Genomic DNA, 14,243 nt, shown 5'->3' with positions numbered 1-14,243 from the left:
TATACGAAATAAATCCGAATTTACATGAAGTTTCCTTTTTTTTTTAAAAATATCACACTAGAATACATTCTACTAGAGTATTTTTTTTCTTTTACAAAAATATCACAGTGAAATACACTTTTTAGGCTAAGGAAGGCATCAACTGACCTTATTCATTGGAAAATACATTGATGTAAAAGTCATAATTCACTTGTAAACAATCTAAAATAACAAAAGTGAAGTCAAATATATAAATTTATTTACTAACTTTGCTTACTCTCTTGTTTGTTGCCATTCGTCTGTCAAATTCTATAGAATTTTGAATCATATTCCATAAACAGATTATGATAAATGGCGTCATTAAGATTTTCCTAAGTCGATATTCAAGATTATAAAGGAATCTTGACCTAACAAGGTAGAATGCGCCCAAAGGCACGAGAGCACGGTGGGAGCCTTCATGATAGAGCCCTCTCCCTCAAATTTCGATCTTTTCCCAATTTCCCTATAATCTCTTATATTATCGATAGAATATTATATTTGTTGCAGAGAGGCTAAAGGGCAACAGTGAGAAAGAAACTAATACTGACCATTAATAATTAAATGAACAGCTTCTCAACATAAATACTTTTCTACAAAACCCAGCCAATAAAACACATAATTTAGAACTTCCTCTAATCTTACCCTTAGGAGTCAGTGTTTTCCGCTTTTCTTTTCAAACGATCTTCAAAACTAGACGATTATTCGGTATCTTCTTTTTTTGTCAGGAGATGGATTGGAAATCCGGCAGATCTCCGGCGACATTGCGTGGCATTCACTCTAAATCAAATTTATCCGCTACTTTTCATAATATTTTCCCAAACCCATAGATGACGCCTCTTAAATCATCCGATGTACTACAGTTACACATTAAATGAAACAAACTTTCATTAATGACCCGCATAATATGTAGTAGGCTACACATAATACGGTATGAATACGCGCCTTCTTCACAGTAGGCCACTGCATCTAACATCCCAATAGGTTTTGTTGTTTCTCTGAGAGGCTGAATATCCACCCTTAATTCAGTAGCACAAATTAAAAAAAAATCTCTATTGACGAACACAAGAGTCCTCACAAAATCTTGTTGGCCCGACAATATATTTTCAAACATTCTGCTACTTCCATCTTTGATTGCAACATCTGAATTCGTTGGTGTCTCAAAATATTCTCAAACGATTTTAATACTATGATCCAAACCTTTACCTTGTTACAATCCTCCACCATTAAAAAAGTTCAAACAAATTTTCTAATTTAGTAAGACCAAGAATCTACAGTCAAATCACAAACTGAATCAAGCTCAGCTAATTCTATCATCCCATTCTTATTGTTAATAACCTAAACAATTTTCCCAATACCTTACAAAATGTACTAATCAAATACTTTACAAAGAAAATAGGCCGAAATCTTCTTTACCGGGTTATTTGACCACATACCCACTACATATTTCTTAAAATGTCCTGAAAAACTGTATCTAAACAAGCATCTCTACCTTCTCAGACACCCCATAACGCTGAAATATACTAGGCTACCAGAGCTTCTTTTGCCGAAAATATATGGTCATATATTTCAATATACCCCTACTATAGAATTTCAATTCTATATAGAAAGAGAAAAGGTAACCTCTTTCTATATTTAAAAGAGGTTACCAGAGCTTCTTTTGTAGCAAATATATGGTCGCATATTTCAATATACCCCTACTATAGAATTTCAATTCCATATTAGAAAGAGAAAAGGTAGCCTCTTTCTATATTTGAAAGAGGTTACCAGAGCTTCTTTTGTAGCAAATATATGGTCGTATATTTCAATATACCCCTACTATAGAATTTCAATTCTATATTAGAAAGAGAAAAGGAGAAAGAGGTTAACAGAGCTTCTTTTGTAGCAAATATATGGTCATATATTTCAATATACCCCTACTATAGAATTTCAATTCTATATTGGAAAGAGAAAAGGTAACCTCTTTCTAAATTTTAAAGAGGTTACCAGAGCTTCTTTTGTAGCAAATATATGGTCGTATATTTCAATATACCCCTACTATAGAACTTTAATTCTATATTAGAAAGAGAAAAGGTAACCTCTTTCTATATTTGAAAGAGGTTAACAGAGCTTCTTTTGTAACAAATATATGGTCGTATATTTCAATATACCCCTACTATAAAATTTCAATTCTATATTGGAAAGAGAAAAGGTAACCTCTTTCTAAATTTTAAAGAGGTTACCAGAGCTTCTTTTGTAGCAAATATATGGTCGTATATTTCAATATAGCCCTACTATAGAACTTTAATTCTACATTAGAAAGAGAAAAGGTAACCTCTTTCTATATTTGAAAGAGGTTACCAGAGCTTCTTTTGTAACAAATATATGGTCGTATATTTCAATATACCCCTACTATAAAATTTCAATTCTATATTGGAAAGAGAAAAGGTAACCTCTTTCTAAATTTTAAAGAGGTTACCAGAGCTTCTTTTGTAGCAAATATATGGTCGTATATTTCAATATACCCCTACTATAAAATTTCAATTCTATATTGGAAAGAGAAAAGGTAACCTCTTTCTAAATTTTAAAGAGGTTACCAGAGCTTCTTTTGTAACAAATATATGGTCGTCTATTTCAATATACCCCTACTATAAAATTTCAATTCTATATTGGAAAGAGAAAAGGTAACCTCTTTCTAAATTTTAAAGAGGTTACCAGAGCTTCTTTTGTAGCAAATATATGGTCTTATATTTCAATATACCCCTACTATAGAATTTCAATTCTATATTAGAAAGAGAAAAGGAGAAAGAGGTTAACAGAGCTTCTTTTGTAGCAAATATATGGTCATATATTTCAATATACCCCTACTATAGAATTTCAATTCTATATTGGAAAGAGAAAAGGTAACCTCTTTCTAAATTTTAAAGAGGTTACCAGAGCTTCTTTTGTAGCAAATATATGGTCGTATATTTCAATATACCCCTACTATAGAACTTTAATTCTATATTAGAAAGAGAAAAGGTAACCTCTTTCTATATTTGAAAGAGGTTACCAGAGCTTCTTTTGTAACAAATATATGGTCGTATATTTCAATATACCCATAATATAGAATTTCAATTCTATATTAGAAAGAGAAAAAAGGAGACAGGAAAAATAGAGGCATGTACAAAAAATAAAAATAAAAAACACTAAAAGGCTTGTAAATTTTAGAAATTCCCAATATAGCTTCTCAATAATTGTTATATTGTTACAATAGTTCCAATAATTGTTACAATAATTGTAAATTTTGTTACAAAAATAGTCTTTATATTCATACTAAATAGTTTACCTTTTACCTTAAGTTTACAACCTAGATAATTCCCTTCCACTGTAGGTTGTGGTTTTATACCTCTTGATATAAAACCTCTCCTCATTAAAGCCACTCAAATCCTATATGTCACCCTCACTCTATATTTGGTATTTATTTCTAATTCCTTCATTTCTATATACTTCTAGAATAAAATTAAAAAACTCTGAAGGTTATTCTTACTTTTTAGCCACAAGAATGATGTCTTCACCAAACACCGACATACATTAACAAACAAATCTAATGATGACACAGGTGCTCAATTTTTACTCATAAACTGTATAACTCACTTTTTTTCCTTTGTTCAAATCTGTACCCCACTTTGTACCCCCTTTTGAAATAGATTCCTGTGTACCCTATTGTAGGTCTACATCACAAATACTCGTAAACAACTTTCAAATTCTAAGAAAACTAAGAATTAAAAAAAGGACCGTGCAACTGACACAATCGGACTAAATCATGATCTCAGAGTATGATATCTGTAAAAAAAAAGAAAAAGAAGGAAAAAAAAACAAAAAAAAAAAAAAAACACAACAAATCAACCAACAAAAAAGAGAGAGGAATTGGAATAGCTTAAAATCACTACAGCAAAGGAGTTCCATTAGATTATTTTTACTTACAAATTTGTCATTTCATGTTACGTAAATCAATGTTGCGCTATGGAAAAGTCAACACAGCAGCAAAAAATAAAATTTTTGGGGGATCAGTTATTAAAAGTTTAAAATAAGTTAGCAAACTCTTCCTAGAAAGCCTTTCACGCTAAGTAGCAGTTTTGGCCTCTCTTGTGCCCGGGGCAAAATCTTGATTAGAGCCCCCTCTCTGTCTCTCACAAAATTTTCAGGCCGAATTTGAAATTTTTTTTAAAGTTATTAACAAAATTATGTTCAAGTTACTAATTAATTAATAATTTATTTTTTAATTATTTGTAAATTATTATTTAAATTACTTAATTATTATTTATTATTTTAATTTAATTATCTTTAATTTCTTAATTAATTTTATTATTAATTCATCATTAATTTATTAATTATTTTTATTTATTAACGGTGTTCTCTGCTTTATTAATAAATTTCAAAAATCAAAAAATTATTTTAACCGTTAGATTATTTGCTTGAAATTTTGCGCCCGGGGCAAGTGCCCCCTCTGTCTCTCCCGTAAAACCACATGTAATTTCACGCTTACCAGATTTTGAATCTCATTCTGTTTTTTTTTTAATAGTTTCCTTATGCTGATTGTGATGATTTTAGACGATGATTCTGCTGGTTCAACAGATTTTTTATTTTAGTTATTTATTAATTCATAATTTATCTAACAAGTTATATCAGCTTTCGAAAAAAGCTATCAATCTTAAAATTAACGTGACACTAACATTTAACTAATATAGGGCTAATGAAGTCTTTTTATTAAAGGTCTTTTTATTGAACATTTAACATATTAATTGTTTCTAATTAAATTCTCAGCATAGCTGAACCGAATGGGATTAGCTTACCAAATTGCCAAGAATTTCTTGCGAGGTACTCTGACCAGTTCGGAGATAAAGTAAAAAGGCTGTGTCTACGTTGCGGCAAGCAAAAGAGTCGATCTGATTTAGATCAACAAAAACCTCTTCAGAATCCAAAGGAACAATTTCTTCAGGTAAACCCTAAAATAGAAAGTTGGAATCAATTAATTAAATCGATCAATTAATTAATCAATCAATTAAATCGAATGCAACAACTCAGTCAATTGAAATCCTATTAACAAGTTCCTCTTACCTCTTCAGGTACGCCAAAGTGAAAATGAAAAAGGAAAGCTAAAAAGGAAAGTTAAAGTGAACACGGGCATCCTGAATTAAACTACAAATGAGACGATCAGATTCAGATGAAGCAGTAGCTCATAAGAATCTAAAAGAAAAAAATCTCTTCAAATAGACCCAAAATAAGAAAACTGAAATAAACAACAAACATCGGTTAAATTCAGACAACAGAAACCTGGTCAGAATCTAAACAATAAATCTCTTCAGGTAAATCCATTTGCAAAAAGCTGAAATAAATGGCAAAGGAGTCGATCAGCATTAGTAAAACCCTCTTCAGAACCAAAAAGAATTATTTCTTCAGGTAAACCCTAAAAAACAAAGCCGGAATAAACAACAGACGAGTCGATAAAAACTTTTATCATCAAAACCCTTTACAAAACGAAAAGGAACAGAATCTTCAGATAAATCCAAAAAAACAAAGCTGGAATACACAGCATCATCTGGAAGAAACAATAAATTTGTTGATCAAATTCAGAAAAAAAAATGTCTTCAGAATATAAAGGAACAATCTCTTCAGATAAATCACTAAAATAACGCTGAAGTAAATAGCACCTTCATGAATATTTATTTGTATTTGTTTATTTAATAGCTATCGTAACCCTCAAAAATGAACGCTAAATTATGATATTTTTACAATCCCAAAACAAACAGAAAAAGAGAAAAAAAAGGTCACTTGTTAAATACGCTTACAAAATATGGCACGATGGATTTGACAAATCTGTTCATACGGCACTTTAACAGGTTGTAGTTTACTGTTAGGCCTAGTAGTCCTGCTGACCTGTACGGACGGTGGAAGAATAGATCAGTGCTTGTCGTTTGCTAATAGAGTTTTCCCAAATTTCATTATTAAATCCTGTCTTCAAGCGAATAATGTGGGCAAGTTCAAGGGTTCAAGATCACATTCGTAGTTGCTGACACAGGGTCCAAGTATTATTTTAATAGCATATTTTTGAACATCTTCTAGTTCTGCTGACATACAAGCAGTGTTTTCAGTTTTTGGGACCCCAAACGGGACAGCAATACTCGAGGATAGACCTGATGTAGGTTGTACTCACCAAAAGGAGTTAGCGATCAGAGAAGCACAACCTGTGTATACCCATACTTAGTAACCCATCCCATACTTGGTAAACTCATGATTGAGTAGTGACCTTCACGTGCAACATTGTCTACATGAAGCATAAACGAGCAATAGCCTGTAAATGTTACACCTAGGATTGTTGCAGAGGAAACGGCACATCTGGGGTTATAATGTCCCGCTTGAGTGGATTGAATCGTAGAACTTTCGATTTCTGTTCTTTCACTTGTAGGTCATTTGATTGACACTGGGTAATGAAGCCCGTGAGAGGAGTCTTAGCAAAGTGTTGTACTGGTACTGCATTCTGGACTGCGTACTTGAGAAGAGCAGACAAGTCGCCAACGAACTTAAAACGCTCTTCGAATTCAGCTATGGTTATGTTGATGACGGCAAGAAATAAAAGAGGAGCTAGTTTCGTTCCATGGTGGCAGCCAAAGGTTAGTTCAGAGCAGATTATAAAAGAGGAGATAAAAGAAAGAAATAAAAGAGGAGCTAGTTTCGTTCCATGGTGGCAGACCAAGGTTAGTTCAGAGCAGATTATACAAGAGGAGATAAAAGAAAGTAATAAAAGAGGAGCTAGTTTCGTTCGATGGTGGCAGCCTCAGGTTAGTTCAGAGCAGATTATAAAAGAGGAGATAAAAGAAAGAAATAAAAGAGGAGCTAGTTTCGTTCCATGGTGGCAGCAAAAGGTTAGTTCAGAGCAGATTATAAAAGAGGACATAAAAGAAAGAAATAAAAGAGGAGCTAGTTTAGTTCCATGGTGGCAGCCAAAGGTTAGTTCAGAGCAGATTATAAAAGAGGAGATAAAAGAAAGAAATAAAAGAGGAGCTATTTTCGTTCCATGGTGGCAGCCAAAGGTTATTTCATATCAGATTATAAAAGAGGAGATAAAAGAAAGAAATAAAAGAGGAGCTAGTTTCGTTCCATGGTGGCAGCCAAAGGTTAGTTCAGAGCAGATTATAAAAGAGGAGATAAAAGAAAGAAATAAAAGAGGAGCTAGTTTCGTTCCATGGTGGCAGCCAAAGTTTATTTCAGAGCAGATTATAAAAGAGGAGATAAAAGAAAGAAATAAAAGAGGAGCTAGTTTCGTTCCATGGTGGCAGCCAAAGGTTAGTTCAGAGCAGATTATAAAAGAGGAGATAAAAGAAATAAATACAAGAGGTGCTAGTTTCGTTCCATGGTGGCAGCCAAAGGTTAGTTCAGATCAGATTATAAAAGAGGATATAAAATAAAGAAATAAAAGAGGAGCTAGTTTCGTTCCATGGTGGCAGCCAAAGGTTAGTTCAGAGCAGATTATAAAAGAGGAGATAAAAGAAAGAAATAAAAGAGGAGCTAGTTTCGTTCCATGGTGGCAGCCAAAGGTTAGTTCAGAGCAGAGTATAAAAGAGGAGATAAAAGAAAGAAATAAAAGAGGAGCTAGTTTCGTTCCATGGTGGCAGCCAAAGGTTAGTTCAGAGCAGATTATAAAAGAGGAGATAAAAGAAAGAAATAAAAGAGGAGCTAGTTTCGTTCAATGGTGGCAGAAAAAGGTTAGTTCTGAGCAGATTATACAAGAGGCGATAAAAGACAGAAATAAACGAGGAGCTAGTTTCGTTCCATGGGGGCAGCCAAAGTTTAGTTCAGAGCAGATTATAAAAGATGAGATAAAAGAAAGTAATAACAGAGGAGCTAGTGTCGTTCCATGGTGGCAGCCATAGGTTAGTTCAGAGCAGATTATAAAAGAGGAGATAAAAGAAAGAAATAAAAGAGGAGCTAGTTTCGTTCCATGGTGTCAGCCAAAGGTTAGTTCAGAGCAGATTATAAAAGAGGAGATAAAAGAAATAAATAAAAGAGGAGCAAGTTTCGTTCCATGGTGGCAGCCAAAGGTTAGTTCAGAGCAGATTATAAAAGAGGAGATAAAAGAAAGAAATAAAAGAGGAGCTAGTTTCGTTCCATGGTGGCAGCCAAAGGTTAGTTCAGAGAAGATTATAAAAGAGGAGATAAAAGAAAGAAATAAAAGAGGAGCTAGTTTCGTTCCATGGTGGCAGCCAAAGGTTAGTTCAGAGCAGATTATAAAAGATGAGATAAAAGAAAGAAATAAAAGAGGAGCTAGTTTCGTTCCATGGAGGCAGCCAAAGGTTAGTTCAGAGCAGATTATAAAAGAGGAGATAAAAGAAAGAAATAACAGAGGAGCTAGTTTCGTTCCATGGTGGCAGCCAAAGGTTAGTTCAGAGCAGATTATAAAAGAGGATATAAAAGAAAGAAATAAAAGAGGAGCTAGTTTCGTTCCATGGTGGCAGCCAAAGGTTAGTTCAGAGCAGATTATAAAAGAGGAGATAAAAGAAAGAAATAAAAGAGGAGCTAGTTTCGTTCAATGGTGTCAGCCAAAGGTTAGTTCAGAGCAGATTATAAAAGAGTAGATAAATGAAAGAAATAACAGAGGAGCTAGTTTCGTTCCATGGTGGAAGCCAAATGTTAGTTCAGAGCAGATTATAAAAGAGGAGATAAAAGAAAGAAATAAAAGAGGAGCTAGTTTCGTTCCATGGTGGCAGCCAAAGGTTAGTTCAGAGCAGATTATAAAAGAGGAGATAAAAGAAAGAAATAAAAGAGGAGCAAGTTTCGTTCCAGGGTGGCAGCCAAAGGTTAGTTCAGAGCAGATTATAAAAGAGGAGATAAAAGAAAGAAATAAAAGAGGAGCTAGTTTCGTTCCATGGTGGCAGCCAAAGGTTAGTTCAGAGCAGATTATAAATTAGGAGATAAAAGAAATAAAAAATAGACGAGCTAGTTTCTTTCCATGGTGGCAGCCAATGGTTAGTTAAGATCAGATTATAACAGAGGAGATAAAAGAAAGAAATAAAAGAGGAGCTAGTTTCGTTCCATGGTGGCAGCCAAAGGTTAGTTCAGAGCAGATTATAAAAGAGGAGATAAAAGAAAGAAATAAAAGAGGAGCTAGTTTCGTTCCATGGTGGCAGCAAAAGGTTAGTTCAGAGCAGATTATAAAAGAGGAGATAAAAGAAAGAAATAAAAGAGGAGCTAGTTTCGTTCCATGGTGGCAGCCAAAGGTTAGTTCAGAGCAGATTAAAAAAGAGGAGAAAAAAGAAAGAAATAAAAGAGGAGCTAGTTTCGTTCCATGGTGGCAGCAAAAGGTTAGTTCAGAGCAGATTATAAAAGAGGAGATAAAAGAAAGAAATAAAAGAGGAGCTAGTTTCGTTCCATGGTGGCAGCCAAAGGTTAGTTCAGAGCAGATTATAAAAGAGGAGATAAAAGAAAGATATAAAAGAGGATCTAGTGTCTTTCCATGGTGGCAGACAAAGGTTTGTTCAGAGCAGATTATAAAAGAGGAGATAAAAGAAAGAAATAAAAGAGGAGCTAGTTTCGTTCCATGGTGGCAGCCAAAGGTTAGTTCAGAGCAGATTATAAAAGAGGAGATAAAAGAAAGAAATAAAAGTGGAGCTAGTTTCGTTCCATGGTGGCAGCCAAAGGTTAGTTCAGAGCAGATTATAAAAGAGGAGATAAAAGAAAGAAATAAAAGAGGAGCTAGTTTCGTTCCATGGTGGCAGCCAAAGGTTAGTTCAGAGCAGATTATAAAAGAGGAGATAAAAGAAAGAAATAAAAGAGGAGCTAGTTTCGTTCCATGGTGGCAGCCAAAGGTTAGTTCTGGCCACTCAGAGCAGATATCTTCGGTAAACAAAGGATGAACTGATTGCCGTCTCCCCCGTAGAAATTCTCTCACTAATAGTAGTATTTGATTTTTAGCTCCCATCTCTTTCAGATTTATTAATGCAGTCAGGTGTTTGACAAGGTCGAATACTGATCTGTCGACCGTCAAAAGTAAATCAACAATACTATTAGAATTGTCCAGCCGCTTGACTATTAAGTGATACATTCACACTAGATATAATGCCATGCGACTGCCTCGTATGCAACCATGTTGGCACAGATCTATCGAAGGCACAATTTGTTGCTACAGAGAGCAGTGGATAGAAATCCCAGCTTAACACGTTAAGCTTTATCTTTTTCCGTCTACGGATTACTTGTTACGAACCGTCTTAATTGTTTCTTGCCTGCCAGGCTCCATAATGTTACTGTAACCCCTCATCTCTTAGTCCTGGCTCTCTTCTGGAAGATTTTCATGAAAACAGATAAGGAGATAAGAAGTGTATTCCATAGATATTCGAAGTTCCTCTAAAAATTTCCGTTGTGGAATGGAAATAGCAGCATAAGCAAGAAGTACTACATTGCAGACACCTTCCTAAGAAATGAGTTAGAAATTCAGAGCTGATATAACTAAATCCGTTCTTTCGAAGACTGGTGTGAACTTATAATTTTTTGCTTAAGTATATTCCATTTTTCTCATTTTTTTTAAACAAGCATTTTTATATATATCTTTTATAATTGTATAATATCTGCTCCTGAAGGCATCAATTTTCAATCCTTAGCGGACGGCAGGAAAATATTGATCTTTAGTAGGGGGTGGGGGGGGGGTGGGAGGGGAGGGGAAATTCATAGAACAATTACCCTTAGTAGCTTATGCCAGATTGAATACATCGCGTATACTACAGCTGAGGTAGTTAAAATTACTCAATACCTCTAAAATCCCAAAGTTGATTAAAAGTAGCAAAAGTAGAGAGTAAAAGCAGTGGCTTTATCACAGAAATGTAGGGGGGGGGGGCAAAAATGTATTTTTCTTTATTCAGGGAAGGGAGCAATTATATTATTCTTTCATTTTCTTCATTGAAAATACCCAAAAAGATATATTCCAAAAAATAGAGGGTAGGAGATACCCCCCCTCAAATGACACCACCGAGTAAAAATAGCAAAAAGAGTAGAGCTCACAAAATAGTACAAATCTTGCAAGAAATACATCACTGCAAGTTACTCAAAGACATACCTTGTGGGATCTAGTTGCATATTACAGTTTCAAACAGTCTGTGTTAATGAGCTGTAAGTAAGGAGCGACTTGGTCCAATAGTGACCGTAACTAAAAAAAAACCGAATTTTGATAACAATAGATACATAAAAAGAATTGGCTTTTCATGCTCATTCCAAATATATATGGTTCATTAGTTTAAATGTTACTCGTCAAAAGCTACGAGCATGAGAAAATTTGCATGGTTTTAGAAAGAGGGGAGAAACATCCCCCAAAAGTACAGGAATCCTATTGAAAATTGCACCATCAAATTCAGGTTATTAAAGAATCTTAGTGTAGAGGTTTCAAGCTCCCATCTGTAAAAACATGGAATTTCCTATTTTTTACCCGAAAAAAGATTCGGACGAGAAGAAAGATGGATGTTTATTTTTTTTTCCCCTTTATTCTTCCTAAGGGTGATCGTATCGAACCAATGGTCTGAGAAGATTGGGAGAGAACTCTTTTGAACAGAAATTAAATTTTCTAGTGCCCTTTTTAAGAGAACGAAAAAATTAGAGGGCAACTATCCCCCCTCCCACGTCCTTTTTTCTCCAAAGTCGTCCAATCACGATGTTGGTATAGCCATTTTGTTCAGCATCATTGAAAAATCCAATAACTATGCCTTTGGAAATAACATAAACCCTCACAATCCCCAGAGGAAGGGCTCAAGATACGGCATTTGCCCATTGTTTACAAATAGTACTTGTTATTGGGAAGTATACAGATATTTTTCGGGGGGAATTTCTATGGGGGAATTTTTCATTGAGAGGGAAGTTTCTGGGAGCAAACTTTCCAGGTGAAATTTTACACGGGGGGAAAGTGCCAGAATTCATGTACGAGATTCGATTTATTTGTCTAACTTTATCGTTGGCGACTCCATTTTACATGTGGATATACTCCGTGGGAAATGTTGGCCGGAGTTGGAATTCTCTGGGGGATTTTTGCGTGTGGGGGAGATATTTTACAGGAGGATTCACCACAGGGGAGTTATCACCAGGATCAATTCTTCACGGGGAAAGTTTCCATTGGGGGGAATTTCGCCATGAGCTGAAAAATGATCAGAAATTAAATAAGAACAAGTCTTCTTTCATATGAAAGTATGCTAAGGAGTATTTTTCAGGCAGAATCGTCCGCAAGGAATTTTCGGGAGGAACTTGCAGCGAGGATGAAATTTTCCGGGGGTAATTTCCTGGCGGGAAGTATTCTACATAGGATGAACTTTCCATGGAAGAATTTTCGTGGGGAATTCTTCACGGAGGAGGAGTTAGTATCTGAATTTAACACACAAGCAAGAGATTTGGTGGACTTCCTGGGATTATTTGGAAAACGATCAGGAATTAAATAAATAAAACTGAGTAGAAATATATCTTACCTCCGATTTTCCACTAAAGGTTACCATTCCAAGATGAGACAGGATCAGTCTTGCAGCTTGAAAGTCTGTACATGGCAGAGGGGGCTGACACTGCTTCCTCTCCTACGATAAAAGGCACATTTATCAGTTATTCAACAAATACTATTATAGATGCATATGAACACAACTATGTGCAAATCCAATCTATTATCCCCCTAAAAGAAGCCGTAATAAGTGTTCTGAATGAAAGTCCAGTCGACAACGCTCCAACGCCATTCAGTTAAATTCCCAGCAGTGCCACTATCGCTTTCCTAAACCATCATGACTAGTTACCTAAATTTCACTATTAATTGTGCGAGATTTTATGCATAAAACTAAGAAAACCGGAGCAGCTTTACTAAAAAATGAGCAGCTTTACCAAAAAAGATCTTCGTAAATTTTACCGAATTGCTACCTGATTTATGCCGAATTTTCTGCAGAAATCATGGATTTCGCTAAATTTTGGTCGATTTTGCAAAATTTCTACCGAATGCCAAAAAAGTTTTGGCATCCCCCCCTTGGGACGCCCATGCTCAGGACTAGAGGGATCTGATCGGTCAGAAGCTTTTAGGTCGTTAATCTTCGCGTAAAAATTCTCTCCGCTCTAACAAAACCAAAGAGTCCTTCTATGAAAACCTTATCTACAGCATCTCTTTTTCTATTAAGTATCATTGCGCAAGTCATTTGCTACCAACCAAAATAAATAAATCACTCACTCCTATACCTTTTATTATAAACTGTTTTAATTAGAGCTTTAATCAACTAGTTGGTTTTCTTGTGCTAATTTTTCTAAGGGCAATAGCCACCCGGGGTTAATATCTCGATTTTTTTTTCCAAATATTGTAAATTTTCCTAAGGATTATGTTAAGTTCTCAGCGGCAACCCTGCAAAAAAAAAAAACTAACTTGGCTAAATCGGCTTCACTTATTTTATATCATTTGTTGGCTAATCAATAATCTCTATTTAGGATGGTTTTTTAAAGATATTAATTAGAAGAAAGCTCCCTGCCTTCATAATAGATAAATATATTTTTAGTTTCCATGAAAACAAGGGAAATTAGTCAAAATATGTGTTCGCGCAGATGTCATCCAGGCAACTACTAATACTACCACTACTAAAAACTCCCAACAGCACCAAGCCGCCTGACAGGGTTTCGGCTACAGATCAGACTTGACAGCGTTACTAGTTCTGCATTTCGTAGCGGCTGATTTACCCAATATAGTGGCGATCGCCAAATAAGTGGAGACACCCAGAAACCCAAGTCTTTTGAGTGAATTGTTATTCCGGTAGTTATTGAGATTATTATACCAATTAAAATAATATGGCAATTGTTGTGTGAGGTGATGTTGTAATCCTCTGCAACTTTTGTTTGAGTTATGCTTTCATATTTGAGATTCTAGAAACTATTACCTCAAATTCGAAAGTAAATATCATTTTTTTAAATTCGTTTCATGTCCAAAATCAAAGGAGTCATTTATACTTTTAAGTTCTATATTATTTGTTATAAAGGGTGCGTGCAAAGAGAGACATTCCCTGACTATCATGCGTGCCAGAAAATGTTTGCACGGGTTCCCAATACCTAATCAATATTTATATGAATTTTAATTAGTATTGCAAAAGCGACCCTTTTCATTATGCAGGAACAGTGGCATAATTGAACTGATCAACGTTATGGCACTTATCTGTGTTATTATAGTTTTTCAAATAAAAAAGTTAAAAACATTTTAATGAAACTCTCCCCCCTCAAGGAGTAAA

The 14,243-nt window shown here is 34.8% G+C and overlaps 1 protein-coding gene across 3 annotated transcripts in view; it reads right to left on the bottom strand.

The window, feature by feature from the left end:
- The window catches only part of LOC148948916 (ral GTPase-activating protein subunit beta), a 258,402-nt gene that overhangs the window by 37,552 nt on the left and 206,607 nt on the right, over positions 1-14,243 (bottom strand). For all 3 annotated transcript variants that reach the window (XM_089094831.1, XM_089094829.1, XM_089094830.1), the window contains exons 20-21: positions 12,471-12,572; positions 4,830-4,982 (exon numbers count right to left, since the gene is read on the bottom strand). In XM_089094831.1, the coding sequence (XP_088950957.1) occupies positions 4,830-4,982; positions 12,471-12,572 (255 nt within the window). The remainder of the gene's footprint in view (positions 1-4,829; positions 4,983-12,470; positions 12,573-14,243) is intronic.

The sequence above is a fragment of the Artemia sp. Qi Xiang Cuo genome, chromosome 9 (genome assembly GCF_049724085.1).
Source record: "Artemia sp. Qi Xiang Cuo chromosome 9, ASM4972408v1, whole genome shotgun sequence".
In the NCBI taxonomy this organism is placed as follows: domain Eukaryota; kingdom Metazoa; phylum Arthropoda; class Branchiopoda; order Anostraca; family Artemiidae; genus Artemia; species Artemia sp. Qi Xiang Cuo.
Note: the sequence above shows the minus strand (reverse complement) of the source record. Positions and strands in the feature narration are given on the sequence as shown.